This window comes from Cavia porcellus, unplaced genomic scaffold, assembly GCF_034190915.1.
Source record: "Cavia porcellus strain 051 isolate PalLab524CR breed Dunkin Hartley unplaced genomic scaffold, mCavPor4.1 scaffold_5, whole genome shotgun sequence".
Taxonomy (NCBI): domain Eukaryota; kingdom Metazoa; phylum Chordata; class Mammalia; order Rodentia; family Caviidae; genus Cavia; species Cavia porcellus.
The window spans coordinates 53,123,712-53,139,436 of record NW_026947488.1 but is presented as its reverse complement, the minus strand read 5'-3'; the positions used below and the strand labels follow the sequence as shown (position 1 = coordinate 53,139,436).

The window sequence follows — 15,725 nt, the reverse complement described above, 5'->3', positions numbered from 1 at the left end:
CGCATACCCACATTGTTTACAATCTATGGCTGCGCCTACTGGTGACATTTCTCCAAGCCCAGTTTTGTACTTCTTCCGCAATCGGTGGGGAAATGACACCGATGTTCCTTTCTGTCCCTTGAAATAACTCTCCAGCTGGTTTAGACACAGGGTCCAGAGTCCGGGTCTGCGGCCAGCGCAGGTTTTGGGCCCCCTGGTAACGGAGCCCAGGAGGTCACAGGACCTGGGCCAGGCCCGCCCCGGCTCCGAGAGGCCCCGCAGCCAGACGGTCCCACAGCGCCGCCTGCGGAGGGGAGCGGTGACTACATCTCCCACAATGCACCCCGGGGGCGGGCTGGGTCGGGCCGTGGGACCGGAGCTGGGCCTGAGCTCAGCTAGAGCACCGATAGCTGTCTTCCTATGTCGCGGCCGGGCGAGGGCCGGTAGGAGGAGTCGGTACCTGCACTGTGGCCATGTCTGTGTCCGCAAAGGACCGGGGCCCCGCAAACCTTCGCCCTCTGGCCAAAGCCGGTCGGACACCCATGTCTCCCCGGGGGTCTGGCAGAGGACAGTGACTGGCACTCCCCGGTACGCCCGGTGTTCCCCCCAAAGAAATAGGTGAGTCCGACTTCCCACCCACGTGGCCTGAGAGCTCGGATAGTCAGGAAAGCTGTCATCCTTGGAGGGAGGGGCTTGATGACTTGGGGTCCCTGTTACCTACAGCACCATTTGCAATAGGAGGCCTGGATCTCCCTGGTGATCCCCAGCCGGCTGGCCCTCCAGCTGGAAAATCCAAAAAATGAGGCCTAGAACCCACTTTTGGCCAGGTGGATGGTCAAGATTCGGTAGGAGGTAGGTGTTAGGTCAGATCCATCCCCTTCAATGCCCACATGCTCGATCTTTAGAGTCCTCTTAAAAAGTGACAGAGCTGCTGGAGAGTGAGACAGGCAGCCCTCGGAAGGATCATGAGACTTGGAATTTTGTTCTGGACTGTAACCTGGTTTAGATAACTGAGTTGTCCCTTTCTAGGTTCAAGTTTGCTTGAAAAGTGAGACCAGCCTTCGCCAGAAGTCACAAGAACTATGCTAGGCTTTCATCAGAGAGTAGGCACTCTATTGGACCAACCACAGCACAACCTCACCTGGCTCCTGTCCTGTCAAACACTGTGTATCCTGGAACTGTCCTCCTGATGACCCATTCCCCAAATGGTTAAGGCAGGGTGAAGGCACTATTTAAGCAGGAAGAGGAAGCAAGATAGTTAGGAACTGGTAGGGAGGAACTTTTGCAAGGACCTGCCTACTCCAGGGCCACCTGAGAGAGGAGACACACTAGACGGGCTGATTGTGCCTGCCTGTTTAGTGACATTGCCTCAAGCCCTGCTGGGTACGTATAGGAAAGTAGTAAGTGCTGAAGGCATCTAGAAAAGAGTACCTGAAAAGGATACCCATAGAGGCATGCAGGGCTTGTTTGGAGAGACCTCCCTTCCTGCTTCAGAGCTCCAAGGAGCTTCAGCTATACAGGTTGAAGTTCCAGTAGGGATTAGAGTAGACTTTGCTATGATACACTCAGCCCTCCTGCCTGGGTTTCTAGGGTATCCGGAAAGCTGTTTGCTTCTTCAGGCCTTCTGGCAGGAGTCTAGACTAACACTGAAGAGGCTGAGATGCTGAGATCTCCCATAGCAAGGGAATTGTAAAAGAAGCATCCACTAGCCGTAGACACCTAAACTTTCCCATGGAGGTACTGGGTTGGATATACTCAGACACACCTAGACTCAGTCTGCTGAAATTAATTAGGGATCAAGCTTCTATAGATCTTATTTGGATTTTGTTTTGTTTTGGTTTTTGCTTGTGGTACTAGGGATTGGACCTAGGGGCACTTTACCACTGAGTTATATCCCCACCTCTTTTTATTTTTTGAGACAGTTTCACTAAGTTGCCCTGACTGACCTTGAATTTTTGGCCTTCCTGCCAAACCATCTTCAGTAGTTGGGATAATACATGTGTACCACTGTGTCTTTCCTTTGGATCTTTGACCCAGAAGTGCAAGGCCACAGAGCAGGGACATTTTGCAGATCAAGGAATTAAACTTAGGAGAGACTTCTAGGAGTAGCAGAGAGCTAGTGCTCTGTTTCTAAAATTCCTGTGAACAGCCAGATAACCTGGTGGTACTCCCAGCCTGAGGCCCATGGACAGTTCTTTTAGCCTGATATCATAGGTAGATCTCTTCAGCTAGAGCTGAAGGTCACAAACAAATGCCAAGCCAATCATCCAGGATCTGTTTCAGTAGAGCAAACTCTCAGAAGACTGATTGACATGACAGAGACCACTGGATCTCAAAGTACTGTTAGGTGGTCTGAGTACTACGTAAGTATGGCAGCCCATACCTGTAATCCCAAAACTTGGGAGGCTGAAGCAGGAGGACTGCTGCGACTCAGAGGCCCACCTAGGCTACATAGTGAGTTCCAGGACTACCTGAACTATATAGTGAGACCCCATCTCCCATCTCCAAACCACCAAACCAAATCAAAACAAAACAAAAACAATATGTATTTATGGTACCTGCTTTGTACCATGGTAATCAAATCACATGTATTACCTCATTTATTCTCCTACAATCCATTGAATCAGTACTATCATTAATTCTAATTTATAGATGAGAAACCTAAGATCAGTAAAACCAAGTCTACCTGACTACAGAGGCGTTGTTCCTAAATACTTGACTACCACCAAAGACAAGTCTTCATGGGCAGGATTTTCTTTCCTCATTATAAGTGCACTAGAGCTGGGAGTTTATCACAGATCTGTCACTCTCTCTCTGCCAAAGATTTTGTTGGGCAAATGGTGATGGGACTAGTCCTACATCCCTGATGGGCTGAAATTTGTAGCAGGACACAGAATGACTTTCAGCCCAGAGAAGTAAACCAGAGGCCTTTCTGGAAGGCCTCTTTGATAAGGTAGCATTTGAGGAACAAACTAGAGGAAATGAGGGAGGAAGGCATGCACTGGCCCAGCCAGAAAAATGTGTGGTGTGAGGCCCAGGGGGACATTCAGCAAGGGCAGGGCTGGAAGGAAAGGAGCATTCAGGATACTTAGGGAAAGCTGTTAGGCCCATGTAACTGGCCTGAGGCAGAATTAGTGGGGAGAAAGAATTGGAAATGAGGTGAAAGGAGAGCCAGGCACAGTAGTGGTGGCCCATCCTATAATCCTAGTGCTTTGGGAGGTTGAGGAAGAAGAACTTTTTTTTTTTTTAATTTGAGACAGGGTCTCAGTATATAGTGCAGCCTGACCTTCAGCTCACTATGTAGCTCAGGCTGACCTCGAACATGCTGCAATCCTTCTACATCAGACTCAAGAGTACTGGGACTACAGGCATGTGCCACTATGCCCCATGAGGAAGGATTGTAAATTCAAACCCACTGTTAGTAACTTGGAAGCTTGGTGAAACTGTCTCAAAATTTAGAAAAAAAAAGTGTGTGTGGGGGGGAGCTGGGCATGGTGCATGGTTGTAATTCCAGCACTTGGGAGGCTGAGGCAGGAGGATCACCATGAATTTGGGGCCAAGCTGTACTAGAGTGATTCATGTCCAGCCTAAATTACATAGTGAGACCTTGTCTTGGGGGCCCAGCAGGCATGGTGGTACATACCTGTAAATGCAGCATTCAGAAGATTGAGATTGCCGAGAGTTCGAGGCAGCCTGGGCTACATAGTTCATAGGCCAGCCTGAACTACGTGGCAAGACTCTTGTCTCAAAAAAAAAAAAAAAAAAAGAGAGAAAAAGAGAGGAGTTGGCTGGAGATGTCACTCAGCGCAAAGGCCATGGGTTTAGACCTCTGTGCCACACACACACACACAACCACACTCGAAAGAAGAAAGGTAGATTAAGACCTTGTACCTCTCTGTGAGAAAATCAGCTTTCTTGCTAAGTGAATTGGGACGTTACAGAGTTGTGAATAGAGGAATTACATGACCTGATTTCTGTTTCAATACACTTTGTGAGCTGTAAGAAGGACATACTGTGCAGGAGCATAGACAAAAATGGAGAGACTGGTTGGGAGGTTCTTATGAGATAAGGGTGGATTATCTAATGTGATCCCAGAGCCAATGAGAAGTGCTCAGATTCTGGATAGAGAATTTGCCCCAACATCCATAAGCTGTCGAGGTGTGGCATACCTCTGTAATCCCAGTATTTGGGCGGCTGAGGCAGGAGGATTGCTGCAAATTCCAAGCCAGCCTGGGCTACATATAGGGCCAACCTGAACTATATGATGAGACCCTGTTTCAAAAACAAAATAGTGAACAACAATAACAACAAAGATCCGTAATCAGTTCTATGAAAGTTGACCATTTTGTCTGGAATCACTACTTTAGTGTTTACTTCCAATTTTTGTTTTGTTTTGTTTTTTGAGCCAGGGTTTTGCTATATAGTTCAGGCTAGTTTTGAACTCAGTATGTAGCCCTGGCTTACCTGGAAAGCACATTTATTTTCCTGCCTCAGACTCCTAAGTCCTGGGACTACAGTTGTGCACCACCAGGCTGAGATTATTATTATTATTTTTAGTGTTAGAAAGTTTTTGTATGTTTGTTATATTTTTTGTTTGTTTGTTTTTGTTTTTAAGATTAAAACCATGGCCTTGACATGCTAGGCAAGTACTCATCACTGATCTATACCTCCAGGACTGCCTTTTTATTTTTTATTTATTTATTTTTTGTGGTACTGGGGATTGAACCCAGGGCCTTGGACATGCAAGGCAAGCACTACCATTGAGCCACGTTCCCAGCCTGTGCCCTGTTGTTTAATTTTTTCTTTCTTTCTTTTTTTTTGTACCTGGCCTTGGACTTATGACCTTGCACTTACCAAGCAAGCTCTTGAGCCACTGAGCTATATCCCTGGCCCTGCTCTATCATTTTATTTTATTTTAATTATTTTTTATTCATTTATTTTTGCTCTGTCATTTTAAATAGAAAAAGTATAATGCTTTTCTCATCAAATCTCATCTCCCATTTTTCTAAAACACAAGGAAAACATGTTTAGTAGATGCTTAATAAATTATAATAATAGGATATAAAATATTTAAAGCATTCCCTGCTTCCCTCACCCCCATCTTTCCAGTGCCAAAAATCAAACCCAGGTCCTCATGCATGAGAGGCCAGTGCTCTACTGCCAAGCTACACCCCCAGCCTGCTGCTGCTTTGATGTGATGCAGTGTCATGGAGCAACAGCCATGATACAAGTCAGCCCTGTTTGTCAACACCTACTGATTTTATATCAATTCTACTTGGAATGTATGTTGGGACTTTAAATGCACATTGCTTTGTTTAAAATGTAAATTACGTTTTATTTTGTAAATGTAGATTTTTTTTCTATATAAATGATAGACTGAGTCAATTTCTTTTTTTTTTTTTTTTTTTTTTTTTTTTTTTTGAGATAAAGTCCCACTATGTAGTGCAGGCTGGCCTTCAACTTGCTTTTATAGCCCAGACTTGCCTCAAACTCATGGTGATCCTTCTGCCTCAGCCTCACAAGTGCTGTGATTACAGATGTGTGCCACCATTCATAGTCAATTTGGTATTAAAACTATTTAGCTATTGCTGTGTAACAAATGATCCCAAAAATAGCATTTTAAATCAATTACATACTGTGGTGCACGTGGCTAATTCCAGCACTCAGGAGGCTGAGGCAGGGAGATTTCTGCAAGTTCGAGGCCAGGCTGGGCTACAAAGTGAATTCAAGGCCAGCCTGAACTGCATAGTGAGACCCTATGTCAAAAAGGCAAAATAAATACATAAATAAAATAAAACAAAAAATCACATATTGTATCTCTGACAGTTTTCGTGAGCCAGAAATTTAGGAACAGCTTAGCTAGGTAGTTCAGACACAGGATCTATCAGGCTACAGTCATTTGAAGGCTTGATTAGGTCTGGATGATTTTCAAATTCAAGAAATACAAAAGGATAGTAGGAGAAAAACAGAGCTCCGACCTGAAGAAAAGTGTGTTGGCTCTATCTCACCTCTTTTTTTGCAAGGACTAAAATTTTAAAAAATTACTGCCGTTTTGAATGGCAAAGTGTTGACAGAATGTGAAGTGAAAGACACCAGGGTATAGTTACAGTTCCCTATCCGTGCTTTCTTCCTGTAGTAACTTTGAGCACCTTAACCTCTCTTTCCATTCTTTCATCTACAGTTAGCAAGATTGCCTCACAGGGGACTCCCCAGGATTACATAATATAACCCACATACACTTAGGGTGCTGCCCTGACACTGTTAGCATCTGTTAACAGTTTGTTAAAAATTTTTGCATTTTATGTACTTTGCTTGTTTGTTTGTTTGTTTTGAAACAGGTCTTGTTCTATAGTTCAGGCTGCTCTTGAATTCACTATGTAGTCCAGGGTAACCTTGAATTTACAGTGATCTCCCTGCCTCAGCCTCCTATGTGCTGGGATTATAGGCCTGTGATATCCCACTGGTTTATATACCTTTTTTTTTTTTTTGAGACAGGGTCTCACTATGTAATCCAGGCTGGCCTTCAACTCACTTTGCAGGCCAGGCTGTTCTAGAACATGCAATGATCTCCCAGCCTCAACCTTCCAAGTGCTGGAATTACAGGCATATGTCACCACACTCTGTTATACATTTTAAAAAGATTTAAGTTTGTATGATTTTTGTGTGTTTTATTTTCTTAAAAATTAAAATATAATTGGATGTAGTATTGGGCACCTATAATCCTAGCACTTGGAAGACTGAGCCAGGAGTATTGCTGGGAGTTCAAGGCCAGCCTAAGCTATACAGTGAGACCCTATCACAAAAAGAGGAAAACAAATAAACAAAACTCAGAAAAAATTAAAAGAAAAAAAAAAGATTCAAGCTTAGCCTGGGAAATTTAGTGAGTATCTCAAATTAAATTAAATTAAATTAAATTAAATTAAATTAAATTAAATTTTTAAAATGAAATGGCCAGGTGTGGCCCAGCACTTAGGGGGCCGAGGCAGTAAGAGTATTACAAGTTTGAGACCAGCCTGGGCTACGAAGTGAGCTCAAGGACACCCTGAACTACATAGTGAGACTCTGTCTCCGAAAGACAAAAATAAAATGAAGTAATGAAAGGATGAGAATGTAATAAAGGTCCACTACAGTGTGAAGCCCTGGGTTCAATCTTTAGTACGAAACAAACTAGAAGACACTAAAGTAGGCACGGTGAAAGGTTACCACATGAGGAATATGGTGACTTTTCTTTATACTTTTCTGAGTTTTCCAAGCTTTCGGCAACAAATAACATCTTCCTTTCATAATCAGAAAAGAAAACGTGTTTGTTTGTTTAATAGTACTGGGGATTGAAACCAGTGCCTTCACACTGAACACCTCTTAAATTTTTTATTATGTATTTATTGTTTATTCATTTATTTATTGATTGATACAGAGTCTCACTAAGTTGCCCAGGCTAGGTTATAAATTATAATCTTTCTGCCTCAGCCTTCCAGAGTGCTGGGATTACAGGTGTGCAGCACCACGCCTGGCTAATTCATATTATTTTAGAAAGGAACACACATAACCCCTCCCCAGAGATTTGCATTGATGGGGTCCTGGAAAGGGGACACTTTCCTGTACTTCCCAATGGGGATGATGCCAGGGACTCTACCAGTTGCACTTTCCCTCTGCTGTTTGTGATGCTTTGGTTCATCCCACAGGAGAGCCCAAAGTATGGCTGCTGATGTGCAGAGGAAGAGAAGCAGTGACTGCCCTGATGGCATGTTGGCTCCTTCCGATGGACAGAGTGTGGAAAGAGCCGAGAGCCCCACGCCAGGACTGGCCCAGGGGATGGAGCCAGGTACAGGCAGATTGTACAGCCCTAGCCAGTTGAGTGCTGGGATTGGGATTCCCAAACACTTTCGCCCCACCTGTTCAGGCACTTGTTCTGTCACTCACTGGGTATTGTCAGCTGCTGGTATTGCTGTGGAGAGCTGGGTTTGGACTGCATCTGGTCATCCTCTCCATTTCCTGTTGTACTGCTCAACCCTGCCTCCTTTCAGTGTGTGTAGTGCACTTCTCTGGCTCCTTCTCCCCTTCTTAGGTCTTAGCTCAAATGGCACAACCTCACAGACTGAGCCTGCTGTGACTAAATTCTGTTTTAGGATACTAGTTATTTTGTGATTATTTATGTGCATATGGCCCATCTTTTCTTCCATAAGATTGCACACTCTGTGCATATGACAGTCACATCCGCATGCATAGTATGGTGCCAAATCATAATAGAGATTCAAAATATACCTGTTTATCCATTTGGTCAAAAAGTACCAGTAAAGGGACTGGGAATTTAGCTCAGTGGCATAAGTTCCTGCCTGGCAAGCACTAGGTAGTGAGTTCGAACGCTGGTACAAAAAAAAAAAAAAAAAAAAAAAAAAACAGTAAAGCAGCCAGGCACGGTAGTACACACCTCTAGTCCCAGCTACTCAGGAGGCTGAGGCTGGTGGATCACAAGTTTAAGACCAATTTGGACAACTTAGACCCTGTCTCAAAATAAAAAAATATTTTCTAAGGGCTGGGGATGTAGCACAGTGGTAGAGCACTTGCCTAGTATGCACAAGGTCCTCTGTCCAATCCATTGTATCACAAAAGAAAAAAGGAAAATAAAGGAAGGGAGAGAGAGAACAAAGAAAATAAGTGATGGGGCCTGGAGATGTAATCCAGTGATGCAGTGCTTGTGTAGCTCTCTCAGAGCCCTGGGTCTATCTATTCCTGTCCTGGAGGAGCCACAGGCCAGTGGAGTCCATCAAGAGCTCCTGAGTGAGTAGGGGAGCTTCCCCCAGAGAGATTCACCAAGTATGGGTGGTGCTTCAGGCATGGGGAGAGGTGATAGGCACACAGCAGACTGCCCTTGAGGATTCCTGTTACATTTGGGGAGACAAACAATAGCTTGCAAGCTTCCCAGAGGATACCAGAGAGGAGAGAGAGAGAGAGAGAGAGAATGGAGTACCTGGTTTTGGGGTCAGGTAAAAGAGATAACATTTTCCCCAAGAGCTGAAGTATGAAAGGCAGCCAGCCTTGTGAAAAGGTGGAGTGCTTTTGAGGCAAAAAGTAGGTACAGAGTTCCTAAGGTAAGTTGGGGCATGTTAAGGGTGTCCAAAAAACACATGAACAAAGGCCAGTGTGACTGGGATGGGCAAAGGATGGGCAAGGGGATGGGCTGCAAGATAAATGTGAGAGAGGTAGGCATATACCTGCTGCCACAATGGCTGAGTCTTACTCAAGGTGTGATGGGAGGAGATGGATCTGTAAATTGCAGACACCATGCAGAGTAGCTGAAGGGAAAAGTGTCTCGGTCCTATCAGGGCAGGTGGCCATGCTAGAAGGGCCACATTAGGCACCTTCAAAAGAGTACCTGCCAACAGGTACTCTAACCCTAAACTTAGCCCTCTAAGCACCAGCACTTTTGGCCTGCAGGTGCTGGGCAGGAGGGTGCCATGTTTGTCCATGCCTATTCCTATGAAGACCTGAATGAGTCAGAGGATGGACCAGCTTCCGGTGACAGCTCCAAGGAGGGTGCTGGGAGTCCCCCGCCACTGCCCACTGACATGCGTCAGATCAGCCAGGACTTCAGTGAGCTAAGTACCCAGCTGACAGGCGTGGCCCGTGACCTGCAGGAGGAGATGCTGCCTGGAAGCTCTGAGGACTGGCCAGGACCCCCTGGTACAACCAGTCGTCCAGCTAAAGAGCCTCCAGAGGATGGCACAAGTGAAGGGGATGAACAGGATGCCACAGAGGCATGGCGCCTGCATCAGAAGCACGTCTTCGTGCTGAGTGAAGCAGGGAAGCCGGTTTACTCCCGCCATGGCTCTGAGGAAGCACTTTCCAGCACCATGGGTGTCATGGTGGCCCTAGTTTCCTTCCTGGAGGCAGACAAGAATGCCATCCGTTCCATTCATGCAGGTGAGCTACCTGAAGAGGGAAGCAGGGAGAGCTCCACTGGCCAGGGTTACTTCAGAGCAGGTTTTGGATCCCCACAGACCAGAAGAGGGATGTGCTGTGCCAGGAGGTCAGTTCTTTACCCTTCTGAGCCTCAAGGTCCTCATCCAAATATAGGATAGCAGCACTGTCAGCGGCCTCATGGGGATGTGTGGGGCTCTGACATGAGCCCTGCTGTTAGAAGTGGTGAGAAATGCCTGGGGAGGTGCCAAAAAACAACGAAAACCAAATTGGTCCCTAGACCTCCTAACCCTTGCCAACAGAGTTACCACACATAAGAATGTGTTTGTGGTTTTCTTTAGAGCCTGCCTTTTTTAAAAAATCAACTTCTGGGGCTGGAGATTTAGCTCAGCGGCATAAGCGCCTGCCTTGCAAGCAGGCAGTCGTGAGTTCCATCCCTGATACCGATAAAAACGAAAAAGACCAAAAAAAAAATCGACTTCTTCTTTTTTTTTTTTTTTTTTTTTTTTTTGTCTTTTTTTGAGATGGGGTCTCGCTATGCAGTTCAGGCTGGCCTTGAGCTCACTTTGTAGTCCAGGGTGGTCTCACAGCGTTCCTCCCACCTCAGGCTCCCGAGTGCTGGGATTACAGGTGTGAGCCACCATGCCCGGCTAAAAAAAATCAACTTCTATTGGTACATTTTAGCTATACATAGTGATTACCTTTTTGTATTTTTGAGGGGGTCAATCTGTGAGGCCAGTGACAGAGAAAGGGGGCAGTGGCTCCAAACCCCTTAAGCTCCTGCAGAGTACAGAGCTCCCAGCCAGGAGAGGATGTGGTCAGCCAAGAGCTGTCCGGAGCTGGCAGAGGAGAGAAAGGACCTGCTAGGGAGGCTCCTGAGGAAGGGGCTGGGGCTGATACCCTCCTCTGCCCCTAGATGGCTACAAGGTGGTGTTCGTCCGCCGGAGCCCACTGGTGCTGGTGGCAGTGGCACGTACGCGGCAGTCGGCACAAGAGCTAGCACAAGAGCTGCTCTACATCTACTATCAGATCCTGAGCCTTCTCACGGGTGCACAGCTGAGCCACATCTTCCAGCAGAAGCAGAACTACGATCTACGGCGCCTGCTTTCGGGCTCAGAGCGCATCACCGACAACCTGCTGCAGCTCATGGCGCGAGACCCCAGCTTTCTGATGGGGGCGGCGAGGTGTCTGCCCCTGGCCGCGGCTGTGCGGGACGCCGTGAGTGCCAGCCTGCAGCAGGCGCGTGTGCGCAGCCTGGTCTTCTCCATCTTGGTGGCCCACAATCAACTTGTAGCGCTCGTGCGCCGCAAGGACCAATTCTTGCATCCCATTGATCTGCACCTACTCTTCAACCTCATCAGTTCCTCCTCGTCCTTCCGTGAGGGTGAGGCGTGGACACCAGTGTGCCTGCCCAAGTTCAACGCGGCAGGCTTCTTTCATGCACACATCTCATACTTGGAGCCCGACACTGACCTCTGCCTGCTGCTCATCTCCACGGACCGAGAGGACTTCTTTGCTGTCTCTGACTGCCGCCGGCGCTTTCAGGAACGCCTTCGCAAGCGCGGAGCCCACCTGATGCTGCGGGATGCACTGCGCACACCTTGCTACAGCGTTGCCCAAGTGGGCATCCCTGACCTGCGCCACTTCCTCTATAAGTCCAAGAGTTCAGGACTCTTCACCAGGTGAGGGAGGGCATGCTTCAGGGAAACAGATATGGGAAGGGCAGCCTGGTTGGTCTTTAGCTAGAGGATTTAGCCCTGAAGATAACCACACGTGTAGGAGGAGTGAACCAATATGTTGGGGGCTCTTTTACTCTGATACCAGAGACCCAGACTTCCCGTTACTCCTCAGGCATTCACTTCTCTACTTCATTGCCCTTAAAGCTAGAAATGACCAATATGCCTAGGGAAGAAGTTGGAAGAGAGCTCTCCCAGGTCCTTTGCCCTGGAGTACCTGTCTTAGGGATCATTTTGGCTTAGCCCAGGATGCAGAGCCTTCCCTCATCCACTTTCCCAGTGAATGATCTGTTCAGAAGTGCCAACTTCTAACCTCTTTTTGGCCCAGAAGTTTTCCTAGACCTTTCTATATTCTAGGCTTGTCACTCTCTCTGGGATGCTGAAATTCAGATTGGTCTTTCCAATGAAGGGTCCCCAAAGACACCATGAACTTGGGGAGTGGGAGGGAACAGGGTACTAGTCCCTCCCAGCGATACTTCTGTAGTGGAAAGACAATGCCCTGACCTAGGGAAGCATCTAGAGAATGAGACATGTAGTAGGGTCTCACTGGTGAGAAATAGGTATTTCCAGATCTTCAGAGGAGGCAATAGAAGTCATACCTTTTGCAAATTCACTCCCCCATCCTGTAGTCCTGAGATTGAGGCCCCATACACCAGTGAAGAGGAACAGGAGCGACTACTAGGGCTCTACCAGTACCTGCACAGCCGAGCCCACAATGCTTCCCGCCCACTCAAGACCATCTACTACACAGGCCCCAACGAGAACCTCCTAGCCTGGGTAAGGTAGCCCTGGATGGGCTGGGCTTTGTGGAGGTTCTGGGTAGAGGCCTCAAAGGGCATCTGTCCTAGATGATCACCCTTTGCCCCTTCATCCAGGTGACAGGCGCCTTTGAGCTCTACATGTGCTACAGCCCTCTGGGGACTAAGGCATCAGCTGTCAGTGCCATCCATAAGCTGATGCGCTGGATCCGTAAGGAGGAAGACCGCCTCTTCATCCTCACGCCCCTCACCTACTGATGGGAATGTGTACAGACTCAGCCCTCCCAGGACCACTGAGCATGGGAAGCTGTGGGAGCCTCAAGGTGGGGCTGGCTTTCCTGCCTAGCCAACAGTCAAGGACTGTGGGTTACTGTGCATTAAAGTGCTTTGGAGAAGATATTTGTCGTGATCTACCACTGCTTTTTTCACCCCTTCCCTCTCACATACAGACTTTAGATCCTCTTCCTCAGCCCTGTATGTTTCCTCATACACGGAGGTACAGGAATATTTGAGCCCCCTTCCTTCCACCGTTACACTTGGTGTAGGTCACACATTCTGAGCTCCACCTGGGTTAGGGCTGTTTTGATTCAGCTGGAGTCCTGCCATATACAGAATAAAGGTTTGTCAGGCATCACTGTCTTACCCTTACTCCCCTGCTCTCATCTTCAGTGTGTTCCAATGCCTGTCTCCCCTCTCAGTCGCTGGATGGGGCTCTTAATCTCATGCCCCAAAGGCCATTCCACCACCATTGGTTTGTCTATGGCTTTGCTTAATGGACTGCTGTCCTTCAGCATGGGCTGAGCTGAGAATGATGAAAGCAGGGTGGTCTGAGCTTCAGGGCAGCTGGCAGCACTTAATGGTCAGCCCAATGTTCAGTACAAATTCAGTCATTCTTGTAGCTACAGGCCTCTGGGGAAACAATCCCTCTTTAGGCCTCTCACAAAGGGGTGTCTGCTTCTGCTTCCCCCCTCAATCAGCACATTCCTCAAAATGGCACCTAAGAATGAGCTAGAACAGTAATGGAGAACCTATGGCACACAGAGCAGTTTGTTATCAAAAATTCTAAAAGGTTTGCCATCACTGAGCTACAGGACCTGAGAGGAGACTCACTTGAATTATAAGGGAGCATATCTACCCCCATAAAGCTGATGCAACTGGCTATTCTGGGCCTTCTCCATCACCCTGTTCTTGGTCAGAACTATATGAGCCACCAGCAACAGCCCAGTAAATGCCCATCTCAGGGATATCAGCAGTAAATGTGCAGCCCCATTCACTCTGCCTGCTCTACCATGAGACCTTGGGCACATCCCAAGCAGTGAAGAGACCTCTACCTTGCTATTGGCCAAGAAAGCAAAAGGTGTAGGGAGTATTTATGGGAGAAAAGTGTCCACTGAATGTAATTTTTATTTATTTATGTATTTATTTTTGATACCAGGGACCAAACTCATGACCTCATGCCTATCAGGCAAGTGCTTGAGCTGCCTAGCTAAATCCTCAGCCCTGAATGTAATTTTTAAGCTGTCAGAATAATCCTCACATAGTCTGAAAGTTGGGCTAAGACTTTTTGTCACTAAAATCAATGTTGGAGTAAGCAGCAGAGAAGACAGACTAGACTATAACATCACGATGAAAATAAAGAGGAAGGAAGTGGGTTCCCTGGACCCAAGAAGAGTCTGAAGTGTGAACTGAAGCCCACAGAGAGAGTAAAAAGTAAAAAGAAAAATGTCAATGAAGAACAAGGTGGCGGTGCCTGTGCCTGGAGCTGGAGCCAGACTCACTGCATGAGAGAACTGTTGGAATCTGGGGATGTAGGGTACACAGTGATGGTGTCAGTTGGTTACCCCAGAGGCCTCTGCAAAGACACGTGGCAGTGGAGGGGAGTGGTGGATGTGGAGGACTGCACTGGCTGGCAGTTGTGTATGATGCTATTGGTACCACTACAGCCACAACTGACATAATTGTTCTAAACAGCTGTTGACTCTGATAATCTGTGACTGAGATTAAGGGTCACAGAAAAAGACAGTGGCTCAGTGCCCAAAAAAAGGGACTAGGCCAAATCATCTTAAGTCAAGGACAGCTTGGAGTGAAGTACTCCAAGTTCTAAAGAAAAACAATTTTCAACCCAGACGAATGTATCCCACAAAACTATCTTTCAAAGTTGGAGAAATAAGACACTTCCATGACAAAGAACATCTGAGGAAATTTATGACCACCAAATCAGCACTTCAAAATGTTCTCAAGGACATTCTAGAAAAAGATAATAAGGACAAAGCTCCATGAACCCCAATAGAAGGAATCCATCAGGAAAGGCAAACAGAGGGAATAAAAAAAAGGGAGCCAACAACAGGAAAATAACATGACAAAGATAAGTCAATATATATCAGTTTTAACCATCAATGTTGATGGTCTCAATTCACCAGTCAAAGACAAACTGGCAGGACGTATCAAAAAGCAAGATCCAACAATATGCTGCATACAAGAAACATTTAACTGAAAAAGAAATTCATAGACTGAAAGTCAAAGAATGGAAAATACTCCATGCAACAGGAATCCAGAAAAAAGCAGGGATAGATACTCTATTTGCAGACAAAGTGAATTTCAAACCATTGATTAAGAGAGATAAAGAAAGGGGCTGGGGATTTAGCTCAGCGGCATAAGCACCTGCCTTGCAAGCAGGCAGTCGTGAGTTCGATCCCTGGTACCGGTAAAAAGGAAAAAGACAAAAAAAAAAAAAAAAAAAAGAGAGAGAGAGAGATAAAGAAGGTCATTACATCCTCATGAAGGGAACAATCCAAGAAGAACAGATAACAATAATAAGTATATATGCAACAAATACCAGGGGACCCAGCTATCTAAAACAATTACTATTGGACATGAAAAATCAAATAAGCACTAATACAATTGTATTGGGCGATCTCAATACTCCACTGTCACAAAAAGATCAACTAGATAAAAATCAATAAGGAAATATTAGAACTAAATCAATCTTTTGAGCAAGTGAACTTAGTAGATGTCTATAGAGTGAGTGTTCTACCCCACAACATCAGAATACACATTCTTCTCAGGTGCACAAGGGACAATCTCCAAAATAGAACATAGAACATGCTAAAATAAATTTAAAGGAAATGAAATTATCCCATGTATACTATCAGACCACAGTGCAATGAAATTGAAAATCCATGCCAAAGGAAACCACAAGAACTTCATAAACACATGGAAATTAAATAGTACCCTTACTGAGCAACCAATGGGTCATAGATGAAATTAAAGAAGAAGTTAGACAGTTTTTACACTTGAATGATAACAATACAACATACTGGAACTTGTGAGACAC

At 46.1% G+C, this 15,725-nt stretch overlaps 1 protein-coding gene across 2 annotated transcripts; it reads left to right on the top strand.

Annotated features, from left to right (window-relative positions):
* The first annotated feature begins 327 nt into the window (after nucleotides 1–327).
* Mon1a (MON1 homolog A, secretory trafficking associated) lies at nucleotides 328–12,790 on the top strand. Of its 2 annotated transcripts, XM_003476459.5 has the most exons (6): nucleotides 328–597; nucleotides 7,662–7,801; nucleotides 9,415–9,900; nucleotides 10,814–11,579; nucleotides 12,263–12,410; nucleotides 12,509–12,790. In XM_003476459.5, exons 2-6 carry the CDS (start codon nucleotides 7,675–7,677, stop codon nucleotides 12,647–12,649), a joined length of 1,668 nt encoding a protein of 555 aa, XP_003476507.2. In that variant the 5' UTR covers nucleotides 328–597; nucleotides 7,662–7,674; the 3' UTR covers nucleotides 12,650–12,790. The 2 variants fall into 2 exon arrangements, with proteins under 2 accessions (XP_003476507.2, XP_013015448.1); XM_013159994.2 differs by lacking the exon at nucleotides 7,662–7,801.
* The last annotated feature ends 2,935 nt before the right edge of the window (nucleotides 12,791–15,725 follow it).

Coding starts and splice junctions, on each gene's coding strand:
- Mon1a (XM_003476459.5), top strand. CDS start 7,675: ATGGCTGCTGATGTGCAGAGGAAGAGAAGCAGTGACTGCCCTGATGGC. Junction 7,802..9,414: donor GGCCCAGGGGATGGAGCCAG/GTACAGGCAGAT, acceptor TTTGGCCTGCAG/GTGCTGGGCAGGAGGGTGCC. Junction 11,580..12,262: donor AGTTCAGGACTCTTCACCAG/GTGAGGGAGGGC, acceptor CCCATCCTGTAG/TCCTGAGATTGAGGCCCCAT.